This window comes from Hippocampus zosterae, chromosome 17 (assembly GCF_025434085.1).
Source record: "Hippocampus zosterae strain Florida chromosome 17, ASM2543408v3, whole genome shotgun sequence".
NCBI classification, from domain to species: Eukaryota; Metazoa; Chordata; class Actinopteri; order Syngnathiformes; family Syngnathidae; genus Hippocampus; species Hippocampus zosterae.
Genome location: NC_067467.1, coordinates 15,874,752 through 15,899,128, shown reverse-complemented (window position 1 = coordinate 15,899,128; position 24,377 = coordinate 15,874,752). Strand labels below are relative to the sequence as shown.

General features: G+C 44.5%; 1 protein-coding gene and 1 long non-coding RNA gene across 3 annotated transcripts in view; both read right to left on the bottom strand.

Annotated features, from left to right (window-relative positions):
• Positions 1 to 22,702, bottom strand: part of mettl22 (methyltransferase 22, Kin17 lysine) — a 49,380-nt gene extending 26,678 nt beyond the window's left edge. For both annotated transcript variants that reach the window (XM_052049745.1, XM_052049744.1), the window contains exons 1-8: positions 22,560 to 22,702; positions 16,162 to 16,325; positions 13,068 to 13,248; positions 12,760 to 12,902; positions 12,153 to 12,193; positions 5,783 to 5,927; positions 1,416 to 1,487; positions 455 to 508 (exon numbers count right to left, since the gene is read on the bottom strand). In XM_052049745.1, coding sequence (XP_051905705.1) covers positions 455 to 508; positions 1,416 to 1,487; positions 5,783 to 5,927; positions 12,153 to 12,193; positions 12,760 to 12,902; positions 13,068 to 13,248; positions 16,162 to 16,267 — 742 coding nt within the window. In that variant the 5' untranslated portion in view covers positions 16,268 to 16,325; positions 22,560 to 22,702. The remainder of the gene's footprint in view (positions 1 to 454; positions 509 to 1,415; positions 1,488 to 5,782; positions 5,928 to 12,152; positions 12,194 to 12,759; positions 12,903 to 13,067; positions 13,249 to 16,161; positions 16,326 to 22,559) is intronic.
• The window catches only part of LOC127590289 (uncharacterized), a 50,732-nt gene extending 26,678 nt beyond the window's left edge, over positions 1 to 24,054 (bottom strand). The window contains exon 1 of the long non-coding RNA XR_007959574.1: positions 23,423 to 24,054. This is a non-coding gene — a long non-coding RNA (uncharacterized LOC127590289). The remainder of the gene's footprint in view (positions 1 to 23,422) is intronic.
• Between the last annotated feature and the right edge of the window lie 323 nt (positions 24,055 to 24,377).

Genomic DNA, 24,377 nt, shown 5'->3' with positions numbered 1-24,377 from the left:
TTTAAAACCTTCCAGTGCATTGGGATTACTACGGTGGAGAGGATTTTCAGAGCTATTTTCCTTTCAAAGCAATGGTTTCTATGGTACAATTGCGGAATTCTGTGTCCATGCAGCATCCTCGTTATTCGCCCCTCGGGCCCTGAGACGTCCCAATAGTTTTACGTAAATGTGAATCACCCAGAAAAAGTGTTCACCAGTCCGGCAATCACTCTATGCTGATGTTTGCCTTGGACATTTTCAAAGGATTGTAAAAAGCCGACAAAAGCAAACACCCTAGGAGCTGTTCTCAGCATAATTGCCCCCCTAAAGTTGTACTACAATTACCGCGACTGGTCACTTAAAAAAGGGTGCTACAATTAGCTGCACCAACTGCACAACCATCATAGTATTGTCAGTATCAAATCACTGATCACTTTATTTCTGTTCGATGACTTTATTTAATATAATTAATTACCTGTACAAAGGTCAGAACGGAGCCAATCCAACAGTCTTACTTTCACATCACCACCTGATGGTTAGAGATAAAGAAACAGACGAATTAAACAATACATCTTTCTTTTTTTTTTAAAGATGGGATGTATGAAGAAAGGACAAACATAATAGAAAATCTATGGATGTCATGATTTGTGTTGCGATTGTTCTGCATATATTGGTAATGAAAAAAAAGTCTCACTTGTCTATCAAGCTGCCTCCAGCATAACATTGAAAAATACAAGACAGGTTTCACAAACACCAAAAGTGTAAGGGAGCTACGGATACAAAGTATGCTTCATTTTCACCTCCAAAATACCGGTAGTAAATAGTGGTGCCCATGATCATAGAAAGCTAATTTGAGCAATTGTAACCAATTTGCGCTGATTTTGGCATCAGGGATAATTAAGCTTTCAGAGTCTTGTTCAAAGCAATTTATTTTAGGACTTGCCTGGATCTGTCAGTGCTAAAAACTGACTCACATTTCCTGCACAAATGTAGCAACAAGGGTAAACCCAGACTTCACCAAGGAAGAGAAAGACGTATATAATAATATATCAAGACACATATTGCGTATGATAGGTACAATGTCAAGTACAGATTGTAAATGGTTCTCATTAGTCTTAAAATTAATCAGAAATGTGTTTTGATGTTGCAACATTTGTTCTCACCATGTGCATACAAAAGGGAAACACAGCGTTATATTGCAAGCAACTACGTTCAATTGAAAACTGTTTCTGATTTTGTCTAAAGGTTTAATTCATTACATGAGTTTCCATAGCCTTCCAAAGTTCATCTGTCGTTTATAGATGCTGACAAAGCTGACAAAGTCCACAAGATTTACTGCATGGAAACAGACATAGACCTACACCCACAGTGACCACAGTATTTCATTTCAGAGTTTAGCCCACCATAGGTAATTTGAGATTTTGCAAATTCCTCACCGGCACGCTCAATCATGTGTTCATTTAAAGTTATATTCCTCTGGCACATGCCTAGAAGGTCCTCTCCGACATCTGAAACACAACATTTGATGGTTATACCTATACTAAACAAGAAAAAGACATAAAAGACGTATTTTACGCACTATAAGGCGCACCTCAAAGCATTCCGTTTTCTCAAAAGCTGACAGTGCCCCGATAATGCGATGCGCCTTGTATATGATGTTAACATTCCCTTTATACAGGGTGACCCCCCCCCCCAAAAAAAACGGGCCCCAACTCTAATTAGACCCAGTTTCTTAGTGTTTTGTCCGAATGAAATGAAACTTTGGCCATAACTCGTTTATTATATTCAAAACATCACATCAAAACACTAGGGTCTTTGGCCTTTTTTTCTCCGTTCTACAGCATATGTTCTAGATGGCCTCCATTTAGCTCCGTGCATTTCTTGAGGCGCAGCACGAAATTTTCCATGACGTTCTTACAGACTGAATTGGTAATTGCTCTCATCTCCTCCCTCATGGCTTTCTTGAGTTCCGTGATGGTTCTGGGTTTCCCTGCGTAGACTCTGTCCTTAACTCATTTACATCCTTTGACGTATAAATACGTCAATTAGCGCATAGCCGCTCCCTCCCCATGACGTATTAATGTGTCAATCAAGTTTTTTTTTTTCACCAAAGGATTAGGCTTGGTGGCAATGTTAAATAGCAAAAAAATGGCCATCAGGTGTCAGTGGTGCAAAAATCCACCAGTATTAACCGCAGAAGTAGTCGGATCGGTGAAGGCCCTCGTTATCGAGGAATGCGGCCCCCAGGACAGGGCGACGGCTCCTGGTGCTTGCGTCTCCGATGACTGTGGAGGCCCAGTCTTCCCCGAAAACCCCGCCCGCAGGATTGACAGAAGTGGGTTGTGGGGCCGGGCGGTTGCAGGGCCCTCTCCTTCCTCCGCGCTCGCTGGTCCTCCTCCTCCGCGACGCGTCGAGTCTCGAAGACCTGGACCCCGCCCCGCACAGCCCCACGCCAGGCCACCTGATCCGCGGCCAGGTCAGCCCACTGTGCCGGGGAATCCAGCACCGCTGAAGATGACCCTTTAGCTGGTCTTTGAAACATCTTTTCGGGGCTCCGCGGGGACGGGTGCCCTGCAGCAACTCCGCGTAGAGGAGCTGCTTCGGGAGACGGTTGTCGCTCATCCGCTGCACGTGGCCGGCCCACCGCAGTTGGGCCAAGGTGATCATGGCCTCGATACTCGTGAGGCCAGCCCGGGTGAGGATCTCATTATTAGTCAATCTCTCCTCCCATTAACCGCAGAAGTAGTAGAAAGGGCGTATAGTGGAGGAGGGGCGTATGTGGATAGTGGATTGGAACATTAGCAACTAGCAACGATGGTGATAAGCAAACAACCAACTAAAAAGGATAGGTTTTTTTCGGTATAAAAGTGTCCTCGAAACAAAACAACAAAGGAGATGGTGTTTGTGTGGAAGCGAAGATGACGCTTGAGGTCACGTAATCGAAAGCAGCACCCGTCAAACGAACGTCAGCCTGTGCAAAGATGGCGTGCTGCACGTGGCCTGCATAGCTCACGCCGAGTTTCGAGTTCATCTGATGAAGATGAACATGCTCCACGTCAGGGACCATTGCTTGGCAGAACATATTGTGCCTCCCGTGGGGCACATCGCCCACAAATCGTCTCTCCAGCGACTTCCAGCGACGACGGCAAAGAGGCTGCATTGCTTCGCATGGCCGACGCCGGGCACACGTCAGCGATTGGCTGGAATCATCTCATAATGACGACGGCGAAAACGATGAATTGGAGAGCGATTTGGATCCCGATCTGTCGGACGAATACGTGCCTTCGGACATAACGGAAAGCAGCTGAGAGTTCTTGCCAGAGCCGCTGGAACGAGGAGGTAACTGCTGACTAGCTCGCAAGTTCCCATTCAAAACTTCATCACTTCTTATGCCTCATCAGTCACTTTTATGCATTGCTACATTCCCCACTATATTATAAAGTTGCCAGTAACACTCATGATTTATGTACGGTTGATGCATCTCGTAGATGAGGATGAAAACATGCGTCGTAAATGTGCTGACTTGCATGTCGCCATCGGTTTTAAAAAAAAAACAAAAAAAAAAACAGGACACATTTGGTCCGCTCAGCTCTGCTAAAACCACTAGTGTTAAATTCATATTCCATTTCATTTCTAATTGGATGCTGAGCAACGTGGAATGAATGGTGTAAATAGCAGTGTGCGAGCATGTATGTGTGTGAGAGATGTTGAAATGTAAGTGGAAAGACACAATAAAAAAACATTAAAAATAAAAGTGTGGTAATTGTACATACTTCTATAGATTACAGACCAACCAGAAGCCAAAAGATGACGACTCCTTGTTTTGGTGGTGGAAATAAAGGTAAATAAAATTATTGTACCTCACTCTGCAGCAAGATATATTTGCAACTCTTTGTTTCTATAATTTATAGGTCGTGCATCTGGATGTGGTGGGATGAATCGATGTGGTAACAAACTGGATGGAAGCCAAAAACTATCCTCTCCACAGCTGCACTTTCGTTCATTGTTCAATTTGCACTTTAGTTCATAGTTCAATAGTTTTGTTGTGTGCAAATAAATTATTTTGCTACAAAAACATTATTTGTAATGTTCTTTTGTAGGAACACATTATTTAGGTATTTGAGCTGTCACAAAAGCAAAAAATAGTGGAAAACTTGAAATGATGCTTGAAATGCATGCTTTTACAAAAAGCTCATTTTCTCTGGATTTGGATATGGAAATCGGCCTTCCCCATAAAACTTAGCAGTTTACTAATGCTGATTGCCAACGAACGGAGAAAGATAGAAACAAACTTTTTTTCTGCCGAAAGACGAGTCTCTCCTTTCTTTTGACAGGTTACATGTATATATAGGCACAGAACAGAAAATTCTGTGGGACCTGCAAATCAGTCAAAATTCAGTAAAATGTGACGGATTGAGGGGGTTGCTCCAGTGAAAATAGCCCCAAAGAAAAAAATCTGGGGGGCTTAGGTCCGGGCTATGGGGTGCCCACTCAAAATCAGTCTTGAGACTGATCACTCGGCCTCCGAAGTTCTCTTTCAGCCAATCTCGGGACAAGTTTGAGGTGTGAGAACTTGCTCTGTCTTGCTGGAACCAGAAATCTCGGCCAGAGGCATCATTGGACCAATCTTCATCGAAGAATCTGGCGCAGCAGTGACAGTCACCAAGGAGCGGTATGTGGAGGTCCTCAAAACCTTCAAGAATGAGCTCCAGACCATCTACCCGTCGCTCATGAGCAAGTTCTGGTTCCAGCAATATCTCACACCTCAAACCTGTTCCGAGATTGGCTGAAAGTGAACTTCGGAGGCCGAGTGATCAGTCTCAAGCCTGATTTTGAGTGGGCATCCCAAACCCTGGACCTAAGCCCCCCAAGATTTTTTTTCTTTGGGGCTATCTTAAGGACAGAGTCTACGCAGGGAAACTGATAGAGAAATCTATGAAGAAAATTGTATCATGTTTAAAGTTTTGGTTAATTTGGGCATGTCTGGACATACTCAGCGCAGAGGTGTTGGCCGTTTGGGCGGAGGGCCTTTTTTGAGTAATCACGTCAAAGCAAGGGGGGCGAAGACTAGATTCAATCACAGAGTGGGAATAAACAAATTGGGAACAAAGAGTTGTTGAATACCAAAAGAGTTTGGGGACAGCTGCCACGCCCCGGTGGACATTTGTCATTAGCAAAGTCTGTGACTTGTGTATTCGGGAAGATCAGATCACTACCGAGGGGCCAGACCGGGGGGCGAGGTATGCAATACTCTGGGGCAGTGTCTTTCTTGTATTTTGCAAAAAAAGTTCAGGCGGAGAGGGAGCCGAGTGTGTATCATCGGGGCAACTAAACCGTCGTTCGCTCTCAGAGAGCCGCTCCCGCCGATATTGAAGACAATTTTCCTGTGTGCCGAGTCATTTCTTTAACGTTGTCCGAGAAAATCTCTGACAAACCCAGAACCATCACGGAACTCAAGAAAGCCATCAGTAAGGAGATGAGAGCCATTACCAATTCAGTCTGTAAGAACGTCATGGACAACTTCGTGTTGCGCCTCAAGAAATGCACGGAGCTAAATAGAGGCCATCTAGAACATATGCCGTAGAACGGACAAAAGAAGGGCCAAGACCCTAGTGTTTTGATGTGATGTTTTGAAATTAATAAACTAGTTATGGCCAAAGTTTCATTTCATTTGGACAAAACACTAAGAAACGGGGCCGAATAAGAGTTGGGGCCCATTTTTTTTTTTGGGTCACTCTGTATTCCCGATTGAGTTGTTAATAAAACAATGAATTAGCATAAGCATAGCTTCAAGGCCCAATACCTGTGCAGTACACTCGTTTGGCTAAAGTAGCCATGATGATGCTGGTTAAACCGGAACCAGCTCCTAGTTCCACAACTGTTGCCCCTTTGAACATGAGTGGATTTGAGAGGATGAAGTCAGCCAAGACTAACGCTCCTCTCCAAACCTGGCGGGAGGAGAAAAAAAAAAAAAGGTGCTTTGACGCATTTTTCATTCCAACCGGTCCGCCCATTAAGCCATCATGAATTTGTCCATTACAGTAAATATTCCCATCCCCGGAATTCTATGGAAAGGAATATCCTTCACCCGGAATAAAAACCTATGCATTAACATTTTGACTACGATATTGCGTGTTACCGGAAGTTGCGTAAGTGGAAATTCCACTACCCGTAACCCGGATGGAGGTGTAATGCCGCGGGAGCTTAAATACACGCAACGCCTACCCGATGCAACGGAAAAGACTGATGCTGAAACAAGTTTTCACTTCGCGTTTTTCGATAATCAGATTCTAAACGACGACATGTAAGTTAGTTTTTAATTGCTGTGCGTTTTACTGTAATTGTGAATGATTTTAACTTTATTCACTTACGTCGTGTAGATCATAGCATGAAGAACTGTTAACGACTGGAGCGGAGCGAGTGAAATGCATCCGTTTGAGCGAGGCTGGACACAAAGTTAAAAAGATCCAGCAGACACTTGGAGTCAGAAAGGTGCAAATTTACGAAACTTTAAAAAACAAGGCATTGATTCAAATCCTGATGACAAGCCACCATCCAGCAAGGAAGCAATGCAAATGGCAACAAAAATCCTTCAGTATGCACAAGAATTACCAGACATCAGTGATCAACGGGACTGTTATTTGCAACTAGCAAGAAAACTGTATGACACGCAGGCAAACATTGTCATAAAGAAGCATAAGAATGCATCCAACAAAACAATCCAAAATACAATTTTTTTTCCCCAAGACAGAAAAAAATAAACATTAAAATACTGTATGTATTTTACTGTTGTGATTTTTTTGGGGATACACCTGTATTTCAGTTCTTGTTATATAAACAGTTTTTGGACAGTATATTTTTGTATTTTGTTGATTGTGTTGTTACACATGCATTTTGTCAACATACTTGCAGGTTCATAAAGGACATGTACCATGCACATTTCCCAAATGAGGAATTTCTGTTATAAGGACAAGTTGGACAGTGCAAACACGAGTCTGTACTAGAGAATATTTACTCTATACTTCTTTGAGGTTAGGTAGTTACAATGGAACCTTTCCTCAGAACGTCTTCCAACCTGGTTTTAAATCACAGGCCGAGGAGGATCATCAGAATCAGAATCATCTCTTTTGGCCAAGTATGTAGAACACTGGGAACGCTGGGATAGGCTCCAGCACACCCTGCGCCCCTTGTGAGGATAAGCGCAGCAGAAAATAGACGGATGGATGAATTATTCGTGGATGCAAGATAATCTGCAAAGTTTATTATCTTAATTGCCCTCTTTTTTAAGAGCAGCATTTATTATTGATTTGTCCGAATATACCGTATTTTCACGACCATTCGGTACACCGTATTGTTGGGCGCAGTCTCAGTAACGGGGTGCTATTTCTGTATTTGACACATACACAAAACGCACTGCATTATTGGGCGCAGCCAGGCATGGTAAAACATATGCCATTTTAAACATACGGCATTGGCAACTGGTACCTGCTAAGGGCGTGCCTTTAGCGTCATCTTACATGCCCACCCTTCACTCATTCGTGACCGGTACCTGTTAGGGACGTGCCTTGAGCGTCCTCTTACACGCCCACCCTTCACTCATTGGCGGACCTCCGCATGCCTGCCTGTCTCATGTCCGCTTTTTCTCTGTATAAACAGCGTGTCGGCCAGAAGTACTCAGTCAGGCTTTGGAACTCGGCGCATACACTACAGCAGGGGTGCCCATTACTTTGATCCTGATCGACCGGTAGATCTTGGACTCGTCCCAATTAGATCCAAAAGGTGTAGAGGAGAAAAAAACAAAAAAACATTTTTGTGTCTTTGCACATGTTAGTAATATATTTTTTTGTGTTAATGTACACTGCACCCTAATCATCGTAATCATCCAATCAGTGCTACGATAGTCAACAGGCTGCAAAAGTGCATCGCTTGCTTCTGTGTTTGGTTTCTCATCAAGGCGTGCGCGCGTGTATTTGCGTGTGTGTGTGAGTGCGTGTGCGGTAAGGGGCGATCCCGGGAGGTTGGTTGATCGAAAAGTAGATCTAAAGAGATTTTAGGTCTCTTTATAAATACACTGGTTAAATCTGAATCAGAGTCATCTTTTTGGCCAAGTATGTAAAACACACAAGGAATTTGTCTCAGGTAAAACGCTGCATTAGTATCATCGTAAACAAGGACATGACAAATAGGTATGGAAGGACATGCAAGTGAACCGTAGTGCGGTGGCACCACCCAGTGGCAACTGTGAGAATGTGCAAAGTATCAAGCAGAGCTAAAGTGATCAGTGGTAGAATACAATACTATGACAGTTTGTACAGTTGGTGCAGACAATCATTGAACCATTTTAGAGTGACCAGTAGCAGTATTTGTTGTATAAGAAGAGTGACTATGTCAGTGACTGTTTAGGGAGTTAATGGTGAGAGGGAAGAAGCTCTTTACGTGTCTGCTGGATTTTGTACGCATGGATCAGTAGCGCCTGCCTGAGGAGATTAGCTGGAAAAGGTGGTGGGCAGAGTGCGGGGGATCCAGTAGGATTTTCCATGCACTTGTCTTGATTCTTGCAGTGTGCCAATTATTTTTTCCGCCGTCCTAACTGTCCGTTGAAGTTGGATTTTGTCCTTTTTTGTGGCGGCCCCAAACCAAACTGTGATGGAAGAACACAGGATTGATTCGATGACTGCCGTGTAGAACTAACGTAGCACCTCCTGTGGCAGGCCATGCTTCCTCAGCAGCCTCAGGAAGTACATACTCTGCTGGACCCTTTTCAGGATGGAGATGGTGTTGACTTCCCACTTCACATCCTTGGATACTGTGATTCCCAGGAACTTGAAGGTCTTGACGGTTGACACAGGGCAGTTGGATAGTGTGAGGGGCAACTGTGGAGAAGGATGTTTCTTGAAGTCCACGATCATCTCTACAGTCTTGAGCGTGTTCAGCCCGAGGTTGTCTCGGCTGCACCAGAGCTCCAGCTGCTCCACTTGTTGTCGGTACGCAGACTCGTCGCCGTCTTTGATGAGACCGATGACCGTGGTGTCATCTGCGAACTTTATGAGTTTGATAGCTGGATTTGTTGAGGTGCAATTGTTTGTATAGAGAGAGAAGAGCAGTGGAGAGAGGACACATCCCTGTAGGGCTCCAGTGCTAGATCATGATCATGATCATGATCATGATGTCAATGTCGTCTGATTGGCAAAGAAGTTGACTGCACACTCCCATTTTCTGGTTTTAATCAAGCAAGAGACAGCTGGCCGCAGCCAAATCATAAAAATACATTGAATACAGTCCACAAATATTTGTTTTACAATAATACTTACCGTATTTTCACGACTATAAGGCGCCATTAAAAGTCTTACATTTTCTCCATAATGGACAGGACGTCTTATAATATGGAGCGTCGAGTGTATGCGCCGAGTTCCAAAGCCTGAGTGAGAGCACTTCTGGCCGACACGCTGTTTATACAGAGAAAAGGCGAAAGGCATGCGGAAGTCCGCCAATGACTGAAGGGTGGGCATGTACGAGGACGCTAAAGGCACGTCCCTAGCAGGTACCAGTCGCCAATGAGTGAAGGGTGGGCGTGTAAGAGGACACTAAAGGCACGCCCCTAGCAGGTACCAGTAGCCAATGAGTGATGGGTGAGTGTGTAAGAGGACGCTAAAGGCACGCCCCTAACATGCCGTATGTTTAAGATGGCCTCTGTTTTACCATGCCTGGCTGCGCCCAATAATACAGTGCGTTTTGTGTATGTGTCAAATACAGAAATAGCACTCGTTATTGAGACTGCGCCCAACAATACGGTGCGCCGAATGGTCGTGAAAATATGGTAATTATATTTACAATATCAAATGCAACTGGGGATGAAATACTGATGCTTGTGGTAAAAATGTTCACGAGTGGCACATATGTCACCGGATAAATTTAAGTGAATGAGATAGAGCATCGTGTTTCTACAAATACAAAGTTTCTTTTTTAGGGCTGCCGCACAGTCAGCGATGACATTCAAGGAACACACAGGCTGCTACATAAAGATGCTGTGGTGACAAAAATGGGTACTTCTTGAAACACGGATGGAACGCATACTGTCATGCATCTGTTTGTGACCAACAGGTGGCACTGCAGGACTCCGCCTGTAACTGCACACCTGTTGGTCATTGTTTCATTAGTTGCCACTTTAAAAGACTTGATGCCCGACCACTCAGTGTCGGGTCATTGTTGCTGTGTGCACGTGTCATGTTTTGGTTTTTGTCTTAGTTTTTTTGCTACTTTGATTTCTTGTGATTTTGCTGGACTTTATTTGAGTGAATTTTTGAGTTTCTCCAATAAATTCCTGTTTGCATTTTTGTGAAATACATTTTGGTCAGCCCAACTCCAGCAGGTGACCTGCTCCTCCCTGACTCCCTGCTTTTTGGGGTCCTCCAACTACCACCTCGCAGAACATGACGCATACTTCGTCACTTGAATGGACAGAGCAGGCCAGGTGTGATTAACTTGTGAAAATTCTTACCAAGGGAAGGGAAGGGAAGCCACAAGCCAAACCTTCCTTCAATGTGTTGCAGTTGAGCCACGTGCAATTCCAAACATGTTTTACCTCTAATCCAACAGCATTAAAAAACACTGCATCAACCTACAAATGTATTTTTTTTCATTCCAAGTGATTTTCATGAAAAGGCTTATTTTGTGGGAATGAAAGAAAAGTGAAGAGGAGGAGGCTTTGAGTGCTAAAAGAATAGAAGAGTCTCTCATTATCAACACATATATTTCTGGTATGCAATCTGAAAGTCTGCCATCTTAACTCAATGATTTTTCAGACATTTTAGATATTTAGTGCATTCTTATTTGAATTGAAAAATGAGCATCTTCCCCCAACCCCCAAGCGCTCTTGAGTGGTTTCAGTCCTATTTAACTGATAGAACCTTTTGTGTCAGCATTGGCTGCTCTGAGTCACGTACTGCTCCTCTGTCATGTGGTGTTTCCAAAGGGCTCAATTCTGCGGCCTCTGCTATTCTCACTGTATCTGCTCCCATTGGGTTCTATCTTAAGGAAACATTGTATTTCCTTCCACTGCTATACAGATGACTGTCAGAACTATGTCCCACTGAACAAAAAAAAGTCATTTCTCATTAAGGCCACTTTTATCCTGCCCGGAAGAAATCAAAACTTGCGCCCTCTGTCTCCTTATCTTAAGTCAACAGTCTCAAACTTGGGTCTTAAACTGGACAGTGATTTTAAACTTGACCGTCAAATTGGTGCCGTTGTTAAATCCAGCTTCTTTCATCTTAGACAGCTGGCCAACGTAAAGCCTCTCCTCTCTCAAGAACACTTTGAAACAGTAATTCATGCCTTCGTCACATCCCGGATCAATGACTGCAATGTCCTTTACTTTGGAATCAGCCAGTCCTACATTAAGCGCTTCCAGCTGGTCCAGAATTCCTCTGCTCGCGTCTTGACTGGTACTCATAAGAGGGAGCACATAACTCCTACTTTGGCATCCCTTCACTGGCTCCCTATACATTTTAGAGTTATTTTCAAGATCTGATTATTTGTTTTCAAATCTCAAAATGTCCTCGCGCCACCTTAGCTCTCTGAGCTCATCCACCCCTACACAACTGCCCAGCGCCTCAGGTCTGCGGAACAAACATTATTAGAAGTAATAATTAGAAGTAACTAAACTGAGGCTCAGACGGGATCGAGCCTTTTCCGTTGCTGGTCCCTCTCTATGGAATGACCTCCCACTTGACATTCGCAAGCCTCCTCACTGCCCATCTGTAAAACCCACCTGAAAACTCACTTGTATTCTTTGGCGTTTAACTCAGCATGACCGAAGTTATGATCTTAGTAATACTGTTTCGTGCTCTCTACTGTCATTGATACTGATGTATTGTTTTGCTTTACTGTTGTGTATGTTAGTTGCTCCATGTACAGCACTTTGTGTGCAGCGATGGCTGTTTGAAAGTGCTCTCCAAATACATTTGAGTTGAGTTGAGTTCCCATTTTGCATACTGCCCTCTATTGGAGATTAACAGTAAATGGAGGAGAGGGAGAGTATAAAACCAGAAGGCTTATATAATGTCATATAAACGTTTGCTTTTGCCTTTTAAATCACAAACCACTCATAAAAAACAGATTGTGGCCTGGAGTTGCCACAAATCTACAAAATGAATGAGTCAAATTTTACTAACCTGTTTGCCAACATCTTCCAAGGGTGTTGACATAGTATGTTCTGCAATCATACATTCAAAAAAAAGAAAAATCTCTTTTAATGTCCCCCAATTAAATGTTTAGCCTGCCTATTTTATCACAATTTTAATGAAAACTGTACACAATCTGTCTCAGTATGGGCTTCATACTGTATTTGTGCATGATTATACAGTTCAAGCAAACCGTGATGTTCTGTTAAAATAGTAGGTGTTTCTAGCAAGAACTTAATAAAACATGGTAACCCTATTTCTATCAAGAAGTACATGAATCAAACAATTAATCAAATGTGGCAATTTAAGTTTAGCTAAACTGTGCAGATGATGCCTTACTTCTAAACATTGAATTATTAGTAGGAGTAGTCGTCGTCATATGTTATGCAGTATATCAAGGAGGCTTAAGTGGACCAAGAGCCCTTAAAATAAGCATACCTGGAGTGAGCCAATATTATTAAAATACAATATCATCACTTTCACATTTTCTTTTCAAATGTTAATTGCATCAACATTCTAAACACTGACAAATAATGACGAAAGAAAACCAAATATAACGACACCAGATACAACAGCACCAAAAGGGGTTGCTACTTACCGATCCGAATGTGATCATCAAAGCAATCATCCGCTCCATCGTCTGTATTTTCTTCGTCTTGTAGTGTGGCATTCTGTGATTGTTTGAGAATGACGGGGCAGACGACTTCCCTGCTGCGCTCCTCTGTGGGATTATTCCTCGGTCTTAAGAAAAGCAAAACAGGACTGTAAATATCCAATATCACATTTTACCTGGCCGAATGAATGGCACAAACTAACAAAAGTATTGTCAAATATGAACAACGCTATGTAAATGAAGGGCAAAGACCAAACCATATATTTTGGAAGAACAGGTAACAGGGACACTACCGATGTACGACGTCGAGATCTCCGTCCTCATCCAAAGCTGGTTCTTCGTTTCTGTCACTCCCCTCCTCGTCATCTTTCGCACGTAGAAGATGTGTTTTGCTGTCACCGTTTTCCCTTGTGGCCTCATCGTTCCTCTCCTGCTTTTCCGCATTGGACAAAAACTTGAATTTGGAGATGAAAACTGGATGAACAAATAAAAGAATAAATATTAAAAAAGACAATACTGTATACATGCAGTATAGGAATGATGGAGGTTCAGAAATATAAATTTATTTTTTTACCATTACCATGGATTTAATAAATCTGACCCACAAAGACTTTTAGTTTTAATTAAAGAAAATGATAAGAAACAAACAAACAAAATCATTGTCATCGCACAAAAAAAAAAGTTAACTACCATATTGAGATTTAATGCAGGATATCTCCATTTTGAGGAATTTTGCTGAAGCTCGCCAAAAAAATCATTTTGACAAAAATCCTTTGAAATCTGAAATATGCAGCCCATCGACATTTTAAAATTCAGAGTTGCTTTCGTGGAGATGCTTTTGTCAGGCTTTTACTGTAGCCGCCTTCACACGCTGGTCCTTTGTGGACCTGACCATATGTTGATCGAAAAGTAGATCTTCCATCCAAAAAGTTTGGGAAAATGTAAGACTTTTAATGGCGCCTTATAGTCATGAAAATACGAGTATTTAGCTATTTGGTTGCTTTCATCGATAACTGCTTCAGACAACAAAGTGTATGCAGGAAAGAAGTTAAGATTGCACGATTGTCTGTGTCTAATCTCTTTTCGTCAATGGACGCTACAGTTTCGTGTTTGCTTTCAAAACTTTGCTTGTAGCAGACGTGTGCACATTTTCAGCATGATAATAATAATAATAATAATACATCACATTTGTAAGCGCTGATCCACTGGTGAAAGGACACTTTGATCCTCTCCTCTTTCATCTATAACTGCTTCAGACAACAAAGTGTATGCAGAAAAGTGGTGAAGATTGCACGACTGTCTCTGTCCTATGTGTTGTCTTGTGTAATTCTTGTTATTTTGACTTCAAAATGGCGCCGCGAGAGTGGCTGCCTTTCCAGCAGCTCCTATTTTTTTTGTTGTTCTACTTCTTCCTTTCATAACTTTGCTGCTGTGAATCTGGAATTTCTCCATTGCGAGACTAATAAAGGTTTTCTTAGTCTCATGTGTTGTCTTGCATTATTTTGTCATTTAAAAAAAAAACTTTCTTTTGATGGCGGCGCGGACACCCGCAGCGGCTCCTCTTGTTTTATTTTGAGAGGGAAGAAATTTCATCTGTGCTGTATGTTACACATACATACAGCACATTTGACAATAAAGTTGTATTTTATTCAATTCAATTCAAAAATGGAGGCTTTGGCCATCCATTAAGGCAGTGTCTGCTGGTCAAGCAGCATCTCGGCCCGGGACAGAAAGAGACTGGAGCGACTGGTCAGGAGTGCCAGTTCTGTCCTGGGCTGTTCTCTGGACACTCTGGAGGAGGTGGGCAACAGGAAGATGCTAACTAAGCTAAAAGCTATGATGGACAGTCCCTCCCACCCCATCCAGCCCGCCCTGACAGCACTGGGTAGCTCCTTTAGCCAGAGACTGTTACACTCGCGCTGCGAGGAGAGATGCCGCCGCTAGTTCCTACCGATTGCTGTCAGGCTGCTGAATAAAAAATAAAATGCGTGAAAAACCAGTAACAATTGTAAATAGCACAGCCACCTTATACCAGTTGTAAAAATGCATATACATATCTATATCGAACTTATATTGAACTGTGTACAACCCTCTTCTGAAACATTTATTTTTGTGCATGCAAACACTTTTGTTTTTTTTCCTCTTTCTATCCCCCAATTTTGCTGCTGTAGACTGTAAATTCCCCCAGTGTCGGACAAATGAAGTATATCTTATCTTAGTGTGTATATATTAAAAAAAGGCAGTCATCCTGCCTGCTCAAGAGCAAGCCCTGAGCACCAGAGCCATTGAGGCCCAGATATACCCACACCAGACGAGACCCAAGGTGTAGGTTGTGCAAAGAGGCACCTAAGACGATCCAACACATAACTGCAGGATGTAAGATGCTGGCACGGAAAGCCTACATGGAACGCCATAACCAAGTCGCTGGCATAGTCTACCGAAACATCTGTGCGGAGTATGGACTGGAAACCCCAAGGTCAAAATGGGAAACACCTCCGAAGGTGGTGGACAATGACAGAGCAAAGATCCTGTGGGACTTCCAGATCCAGACTGACAAGATGGTAATGGCGAACCAACCAGATATCGTGATCATAGATAAAGGCAGAGGAAAGCCGTTGTAGTGGATGTAGCGGTCCCAAGTGATGGATACATCAGTAAGAAGGAACACGAGAAACTCGAGAAATACCAAGGGCTCAGAGGAGCTGGAGAGACCCTGGAAGGTAAAGGTGACAGTCGTGCCAGTGGTGGTCGGAGCACTCAGGGCAGTGACCACCAAACTAGATGAGTGGTTGCAACAGATCCCAGGAACAACATTGGACATCTCAGTCCAGAAAAGTGCAGTGCTGGGAACAGCAAGGATACTGCGCAGAACCCTCAAGCTTCCTGGCCTCTGGTAGAGGACCCGAGCTGAATGGAGGACAGACACCACCCGAGGGGTGAGACGAGGAATTTTATTTTATATATATAGTAATTTCATGCGAATTTTTTTACGTGAAATGGCTGCCTTGGCTCAGTACAAGTCGGGAAACGCTACTGGACTGGGTTGACATCAAGCCACTCAACAATACTCAATTTTAGATTATCCTAGTTTAGTGTGATCATGATGGTCAAAAGACATTTTGCTGTTCTCATATGTTTAATGGTCTTGATCGACTCGCTCAATTTTGTGATAATTTAGGACGATGCAGGAGGTGTTGGAGCTAGAAACAAAAATACACTCAGTCACTCAAATATATTAATAACCATGTCACAGTGTCAAATATCAGGCCGATGCTTACGGAAAGTACACATAAAAAGCAACAAGATCAACTGTCAAGAATTGTATTTGACTCCTTGTAATTTCATTGCATTGCATTCAAAAAGTAAATATATTTGCCTTCAACATACCTGGCTGTCCCACATTGTTAAGGCGTGTCATTAGGTGGCGGGCATTGGGTAGGAACATGTGGACATCTGATAGCACGCTATCATGTTGAAAGACGATCTGGTTCATGGCTTTTCAATCATGGTCCGAGAACAGTAGAACCTCTGAGTCATCTGCTTTCAAATGTCTGGGGAATTGTGAGAGTAAAAATTGATAGTCATTTACAATACTGTAACTGACTGACTGTACTGAAAAAGTGCTGTAATTCCAGGGAGAAAAAGATTGATTCTGCTGATAGCAAATCCTAATTCCACTGCTTGAAAGTTAATTTTCCACGGGGGAAAGAATTCTATTCAAAATGCAACAGATTTATATGCCGGTTATCTGTACAACTGGACACTCTAAGCCAGGCATGTCCAAAGTCCGGCCCGTTGGCCAAATCTGGCCTGCGGTCGAATTTCATCCGGCCCTCGGCCCCTGTCATAAAATCAGTGCCGTCGGGCCCGCAGGTTGGGCGCAATGGAACACGTGTTGCATTGACTGAGGTCTCGTAGACTGGTGAGTGATGTTTCATAGAGTACTGCTTCCCTCTAGTGGCTGAATGATTAATAGCATTCACTAAATGAGTAATAGCATTTAGACACTAGAGGGCATCACTCACGAGTTAACAAGACATCACTCCGTGCTTATATTGACTGATATGTCATATTTCAAATGATCCTTGCAGTTGTGGATATATGTACTGCTTGTTCATTTCCCTGTTGTTCGAGTCAAAGGTTTTGTGACTATTGAAAAGTCATGGTAATACATTTTACATTTCAAATCAATCAATTTGCACTCAGGAGACTTCTGTTTAAGAAAAAGTCAAGTGAATAAGCAGTTGCGTGTGATATACCCGTTTCAAATGAACCAAAAGAAATTCTTAAGATTGTTGAAATTAAAATAAAAATGGAAATGTGAAACAGACTGGCTTACTAAAATTTGTTGAACAATATTGTTGTTCAATGTAAAGAATGTCACCCAAGGTCGGCCCCCCGACATTTTACCACATAAAATCTTGGCCCCTTGGCAAAATGTTTGGACACCCCTGCTCTAAGCGATTACAATGGACACATTATTCATTCGGGCGGCCCGATGGTCCACTGGTTAGCACGTTGACCTCACAGTGCCAATGTTCAATTCCAGCTCAGACCTCGCTGTGTGGAGTTTGCATGTTCTCCCCGGGCCTGCGTGTGTTTTCTCCGGGTGCTCCGGTTTCCTCCCACATTCCAAAAACATGCATGGCAGGATGATCAACACTCTAAATTGTCTCTCAGCGCGAGTGTGAGCGCGATTGGTTTTAGATGTGTGCCCTGCGATTGGCTGGCAACCATAGTTCAGGGTGTAGCCCGCCAACCACCCGAAGACAGCTGGTGTAGGCTGAAGCACGCCCCGCAACAGCGGATCGGGAAAATGGATGGATGGTTGAATATTGTAACTGACAATTTATTATGTGCGGCAATTACATGACATCATAGTTAGCATTGTTTGTCTACATCCCTCTTCCTCAACTGGCGGACCGCGATCCACGACCGGACCGCCGACCTCCTCTATATCGGTGCAGCGCCGGACCAAATGTGTGCCGTGTGAACGGCCCTAATTAGACAAGACAAATCGTGGGACGTTTCGATTGTGTGCAGTTTTGCTCCCGTCTACCCGGGGATCTTTGCAGCTGTTTAACAGCAGAACACCGCAACATGTTAAATGAACATCCCAATGGCGTCCGCAAATACTATTTGCATGCCTCAGACATTGCATTCACCTTTAGTGGAAGAACAGCACTGTACATTCCTGTGCTCCCTTGTGTCCGTATTTAAAATGGTTCTTAACTCCTCTTCTGATATATTTTTCAATGATTTCAGAGGGGATGTGAAAAGGGGAATTGTACAAATGAAAATAATATTTTTGTTTTCATTTTTAGTATTTATTTTGGTAAAATGAGTATTTTGTTTTGCTTTTGTTAAATTAAGGGACCCCTCCGTGAGTCGTCACCTTACCGTGGTGGAGGGGTTTGTGTGTCCCAATGATCCTAGAAGCTAAGTTGTCTGGGGCTTTATGCCCCTGGCAGGGTCACCCATGGCAAACAGGTTCTAGGTGAGGGGCCAGACAAAGCACAGCTCAAAAGACCCCAATGACGACAAAAATAAATGGATCTCAGTTTCCCTTGCCCGGACGCGGGTCACCGGGGCCCCCCTCTGGAGCCAGGCCTGGAGGTGGGGCTCGTTGGCAGGCGCCTGGTGGCCGGGCTTACACCCATGGGGCCCGGCCGGGCACAGCCCGAAGAGGCAACGTGGGTCCCCCTTCCCATGGGCTCACCACCCATGAGAGGGGCCAAAGGGGTCGGGTGCAATGTGAGCTGGGCGGCAGCCAAAGGCGGGGACCCTGGCGGTCCGATCCTCGGCTGCAGAAGCTAGCTCTTGGGACATGGAATGTCACCTCTCTGGCAGGGAAGGAGCCCGAGCTGGTGTGTGAGGCAGAGAATTTCCGACTGGATATAGTCGGACTTGCCTCCACACACAGCCTGGGTTCTGGTACCAGTACTCTCGAGAGGGGTTGGACTCTATTCCACTCTGGAGTTGCTCACGGTGAGAGGCGCAGAGCAGGTGTGGGCATACTCATTGCCCCCCGGCTCAGTGCCTGTACATTGGGGTTCACACCGGTAGACGAGAGGGTTGCCTCCCTCCGCCTTCGGGTGGGTGGACGGGTCCTGACTGTTGTTTGTGCATATGCACCAAACAGCAGCTCAGCATACCCACCCTTTTTGGAGTCCTTGGAGGGTGTGCTGGAGAGTACTCCTGCTGGGGACTCCATTGTTCTGCTGGGGGACTTCAATGCTCACGTGGGCAATGACAGTGATACCTGGAGGGGCGTGATTGGGAGGAACGGCCCCCCCGATCAAAACCCGAGTGGTGTTTTGTTATTGGACTTCTGTGCTCGCCACGGATTGTCCATAACGAACACCTTGTTCAAACATAAGGGTGTCCATATGTGCACTTGGCACCAGGACACCCTAGGCCGCAGTTCGATGATCGACTTTGTAGTTGTATCATCGGATTTGCGGCCGCATGTTCTGGACACTCGGGTGAAGAGAGGGGCGGAGCTGTCAACTGATCACCACCTGGTGGTGAGTAGGCTCCGATGGTGGGGGAAGATGCCGGTCCGTCCTGGCAGACCCAAACGTATAGTGAGGGTTTGTTGGGAGCGTCTGGCGGAATCCCCTGTCAGAAGGAGTTTCAACTCCCACCTCCGACAGAGCTTTTCCCATGTTCCGGGGGAGACGGGGGACATTGAGTCCGAGTGGACCATGTTCCGTGCCTCTATTGTTGAGGCGGCCAATCTGAGTTGTGGCCGTAAGGTGGTTGGTGCCTGTCGTGGCGGCAATCCTCGTACTCGCTGGTGGACACCAGCAGTAAGGGATGCCGTCAAGCTGAAGAAGGAGTCCTATCGAGCCTTTATGGCCTGTGGGACCCCAGAGGCAGCTGACGGGTATCGACTGGCCAAGCGGACCGCGGCTTCGGTGGTCGCCGAGGCAAAAACCCGAGCGTGGGAAGAGTTCGGTGAGGCCATGGAAGCCGACTTCCGGACGGCTTCGAGGAAATTCTGGTCCACCATCCGACGTCTCAGGAGGGGGAAGCAGTGCACCACTAACACTGTGTACAGTGGGGATGGGGCGCTGCTGACTTCGACTCGGGACGTTGTGAACCGGTGGGCAGAGTACTTCGAAGACCTCCTCAACTCCACCAACACGCCTTCCTTTGAGGAAGCAGAGCCTGGGGACTCTGAGGTGGGCTCTCCTATCTCTGTGGTTGAAGTCACCGATGTGGTTAAAAAGCTCCTCGGTGGCAAGGCCCCAGGGGTGGATGAGATCCGCCCGGAGTTCCTCAAGGCTCTGGATGTTGTGGGGCTGTCCTGGTTGACACGCCTCTACAACATCGCGTGGTCAACAGGGAGAGTGCCTCTGGATTGGCAGACCGGGGTGGTAGTCCCTCTTTTTAAAAAGGGGGACCGGAGGGTGTGTTCCAACTACAGAGGGATCACACTCCTCAGCCTCCCTGGTAAGGTCTATTCAGGGGTGCTGGAGAGGAGGGTCCGTCAGGAAGTCGAGCCTCAGATTGAGGAGGAGCAATGTGGTTTTCGTCCCGGCCGTGGAACAGTGGACCAGCTCTACACCCTTAGCAGGGTCCTTGAGGGTATGTGGGAATTCGCCCAACCAGTCTACATGTGTTTTGTGGACTTGGAGAAGGCGTTTGACCGTGTCCCTCGGGGAGTTCTGTGGGGGGTGCTTCGTGGGTATGGCGTACCGAACCCCCTGATACGGGCTGTTCGGTCACTATACCACCGATGTCAGAGTTTGGTTCGCATTGCCGGCAGTAAGTCAGAACCGTTTCCAGTGGGGGTAGGACTCCGCCAAGGCTGCCCTTTGTCGCCGATTCTGTTCATAACCTTTATGGACAGAATTTCTAGGCGCAGCCGAAGCGTTGAGGGAGTCTGTTTTGGGGGCCTCAGTATTACATCCCTGCTTTTTGCAGATGATGTGGTGCTGTTGGCTCCTTCAAACGGGGCTCTACAACTCTCACTGGAGCGTTTCGCAGCCGAGTGTGAAGCGGTTGGGATGAAAATCAGCACCTCCAAATCTGAAACCATGGTCCTCAGTCGGAAAAGGGTGGATTGCCCCCTCCGGGTCGGGGAGGAGATATTACCCCAAGTGGAGGAGTTTAAGTATCTTGGGGTCTTGTTCACGAGTGAGGGCAGGAGGGAGCGAGAGATCGACAGGCGGATCGGTGCAGCGTCTGCTGTGATGCGGACGTTGTATCGGTCTGTCGTGGTAAAGAAGGAGCTGAGCCAAAGGGCGAAGCTCTCAATTTACCGGTCGATCTACGTCCCAACCCTCATCTATGGCCACGAGCTATGGGTCGTGACCGAAAGAACGAGATCCCGGATACAAGCGGCCGAAATGAGTTTTCTCCGCAGGGTGTCCGGGCTCTCCCTTAGAGATAAGGTGAGAAGCTCGGTCATCCGGGAGGGGCTCAGAGTCGAGCCGCTTCTCCTCCACATCGAGAGGAGCCAGATGAGGTGGCTTGGGCATCTGATTCGGATGCCTCCTGAGCGCCTCCCCGGTGAGGTGTTCCGGTCATGTCCCACCGGGAGGAGACCCCGAGGAAGACCCAGGACACGCTGGAGAGACTACGTCACCCAGCTGGCTTGGGAACGCCTCGGAATCCCCCGGGGAGAGCTGGAAGAAGTAGCTAGGGAGAGGGAAGTCTGGGCTTCCCTGCTAAAGCTGTTGCCCCCGCGACCCGGCCCCGGATAAGCGGTAGATGATGGATGGATGGATGGATAAATTAAGGGAAAAAAAGACAACTACTGTTTAACAAAGTTAAAGTAAAAAATGTCTTATTTCCCTAAAAGGGCTATTTCTATTATTAAGCAGGCACAACTTAACAAAATAAAAGAGTTCCTCTGCCTCAACACAATACCTCTCATTATTTGCTGTGTACTGGCAAAGTGAATAATTGTTATTTTCATGCACCCCATTATTGGTTGGTTGTGAGGAGTGTTGATTTGTATAAGCTTGGCTTGACCATACTAAATGGACATATAGCCCTTCTCCCCATGACCACCGTGCATGGGACTGGACCTTGGTCTTATAAAAAAAAAAAAAAAAAAGTGGACCGACAGCATTTCTAGTTGAGGACCACTGGTCTACATCATAGTTCCTCGATGTCTCCGTTATGTGATGTCGCTTTCTGGGCATCTCCATGAAATGGAGAGAAAGAAACGTATTGCCTCATTTTCTCATAATTCAACCACTTCTTGCATCGCTCCTCGTGCACAACACACACATTTTTTCGGGGGTCTGTCGGGGGTACTGGGACGCAGGAGTTTTCAAAGCACGAGGACGGGCGCAGACGCAGACAGAGGACGATTATTTTATGAAGGGTACCCCGGTCGCGGACAGAGAGCGGACCGTTAAAACAAGGCTAAGTACCCATTTCTGTTTTTTTTAATGCTGTTCATTTAGAGTCAATTATACACATTGTCATCTCAAAATCCATATTCAAGAGATTAAGAAGTAACAAAATAGAAGTCTGTGATGTCTTGTGTGAGTAAAAAATGGCTCTTTAGAATTTATAAATAAATTAAAGCGTTGCACTTCTTTTTCAAAAACATTCTGAGCTTTGAGTGTTGCCATTTTTTTCTAAACATCTCAAACTTTGCACCTGATGAGAACCGTCTTGAGACGCGACAATCTCGCGCCTCAACAACAAAACCGGATGTCGTCATTAAATGTGCGGACGACAAAGTTGTCTCGAATACGTTTTGTCATACCAAAAAATAAAAACAAGCATAATACAATTTTTAAAACGTGAACATTACCTACCTCTGAGCAGTGACTGGCAGGCGACACACATTTTCATGATGGTCCACAGCATGATGTACCATCGTAACTTGTCCGGACTAAACAAAACACTCCTTCGTTTACGGGCCGTCATGAAAGTGAAGCCACGAGCAGCCATCTGACATTGCCACTTGCGCAGCCGCCTTATATGAATACGTTGTTTAAGTTATTTTCTGTCTCTACGTCAAAAATTTCCTTCGTGTAAGCGTAGGGTGGTACCAATATGTCTGGGAGAACCACTACGTGAATATTTAAAAATGTAATTAAAACTTTGGAATTCTCTTACCCAAGTTATATCTTTGAGTGCTACGCAAAGATTCGCCTGCATCAGGTTGTCAGAATTATCAACAATGAAATGGAGAAAAAAAAGGGCCATCGCGGCAAAAAAAATCGCTGTTAAATGTCAAACTAACCTAAGTTTGTTTTGTTTTGTTTATTGTTTATTGAACATAAAACATATACAGTAATAATTTGACAGAAAATAAGGTAGATAAAAAAGTAAAAAGAAAGAAATCAGTCTTCATTCAACACAGTTATTATGTTCAAGGGAGTAGGATGAAGTAAAAAACTTATCTAGTCCTACCCCGTTATGTATTTATATCTACTAAATCATTTTTTATATCAAATCGAAAAGAAAAAGTAAGAAGAAGTCTCCATTAAGGCTCATACTTTACCCTTAACCGTGATATTTTTACAACTTTTGGTTTGTATCGGGATTATATACATCCTGTCAGGTTGGTCCAATTTGACACTCAGGAATAACCAAAAGGAGGAGAAAGGAGACTCGATTCTGGTACCAGGAGGGAACAAGGAGAAGCATTCGGTTTCAGTTCTCGGCACGTAACCCTAACGATCTCCCCCTTCACCTCCTCATTTATTGGGAAAGCTACTACATAGGTGTGTCCAACCTAAAGGGTGGGGGCTGTTGAACACACACTGAACTTGTTTGATTATGTGTGTGTATGTGAGTGCAAATTACGTACATGTGTGCAAATGTCACATAAACATCACGTTGCAGCTGGTGTTGATGTCTCCATTCACTGTTCACCCTTGCTCACTGTTTAGTCTTAACAATTATCTCTTCCCAACCACGTCCTCGGAAAGGTGGTTGCGACCCTAACCTTTCACACAGTACAGCAAGCAAAAGTGAGCATATAATGAAGAATATATAATGATTATAGATGTGAGTAAATAATAAAGGATATATCTTTATTGAAAGCATAAGCGTTCTTCATTGCAGGCAAAGCCAACTAATGATTGCAAGCATAAGCGTTCTTCTTTGCAAGCAAAATCAAACTATCATGACAGGCAGAAGCATTCTTCTTTGCAAGCATAAATTGACGACGCGAGAATCAATCGAATAATACGCGAATGAATGAGTACTAAAAAATAATAAATCCAACACATCCTCACCCTGACACTCTTGTGTCAATTTTCTCTTGTATTCATAATGGATATTGCAATACCTTTCTCTATTTATCAACTTAGTTCTGATTTATCATTATATTTAATGTTTAGAATTTATCATTTCAACTCTGATTGATGTAGGTTGTTTGTACTATTTTTTGGAATTTGTTTTTGAACTCAGCAAGCGATTTACTCATTTTTAGGTCCGTTTCGAGATTATTCCACAGATTAACAACTTTGCTAGATACACTTCGTTGCTTGATGTTTGTTCTTGTTTTGAGTTTTTTGAATAAGTTGGTACCTCTTAATTCATAGTTGCTTTCTCGAATTTCAAAAAACTTCTGAATGTTTTGGCAGAACAGGTTATTGTGTGCTTTGTACATTAATTGGGCG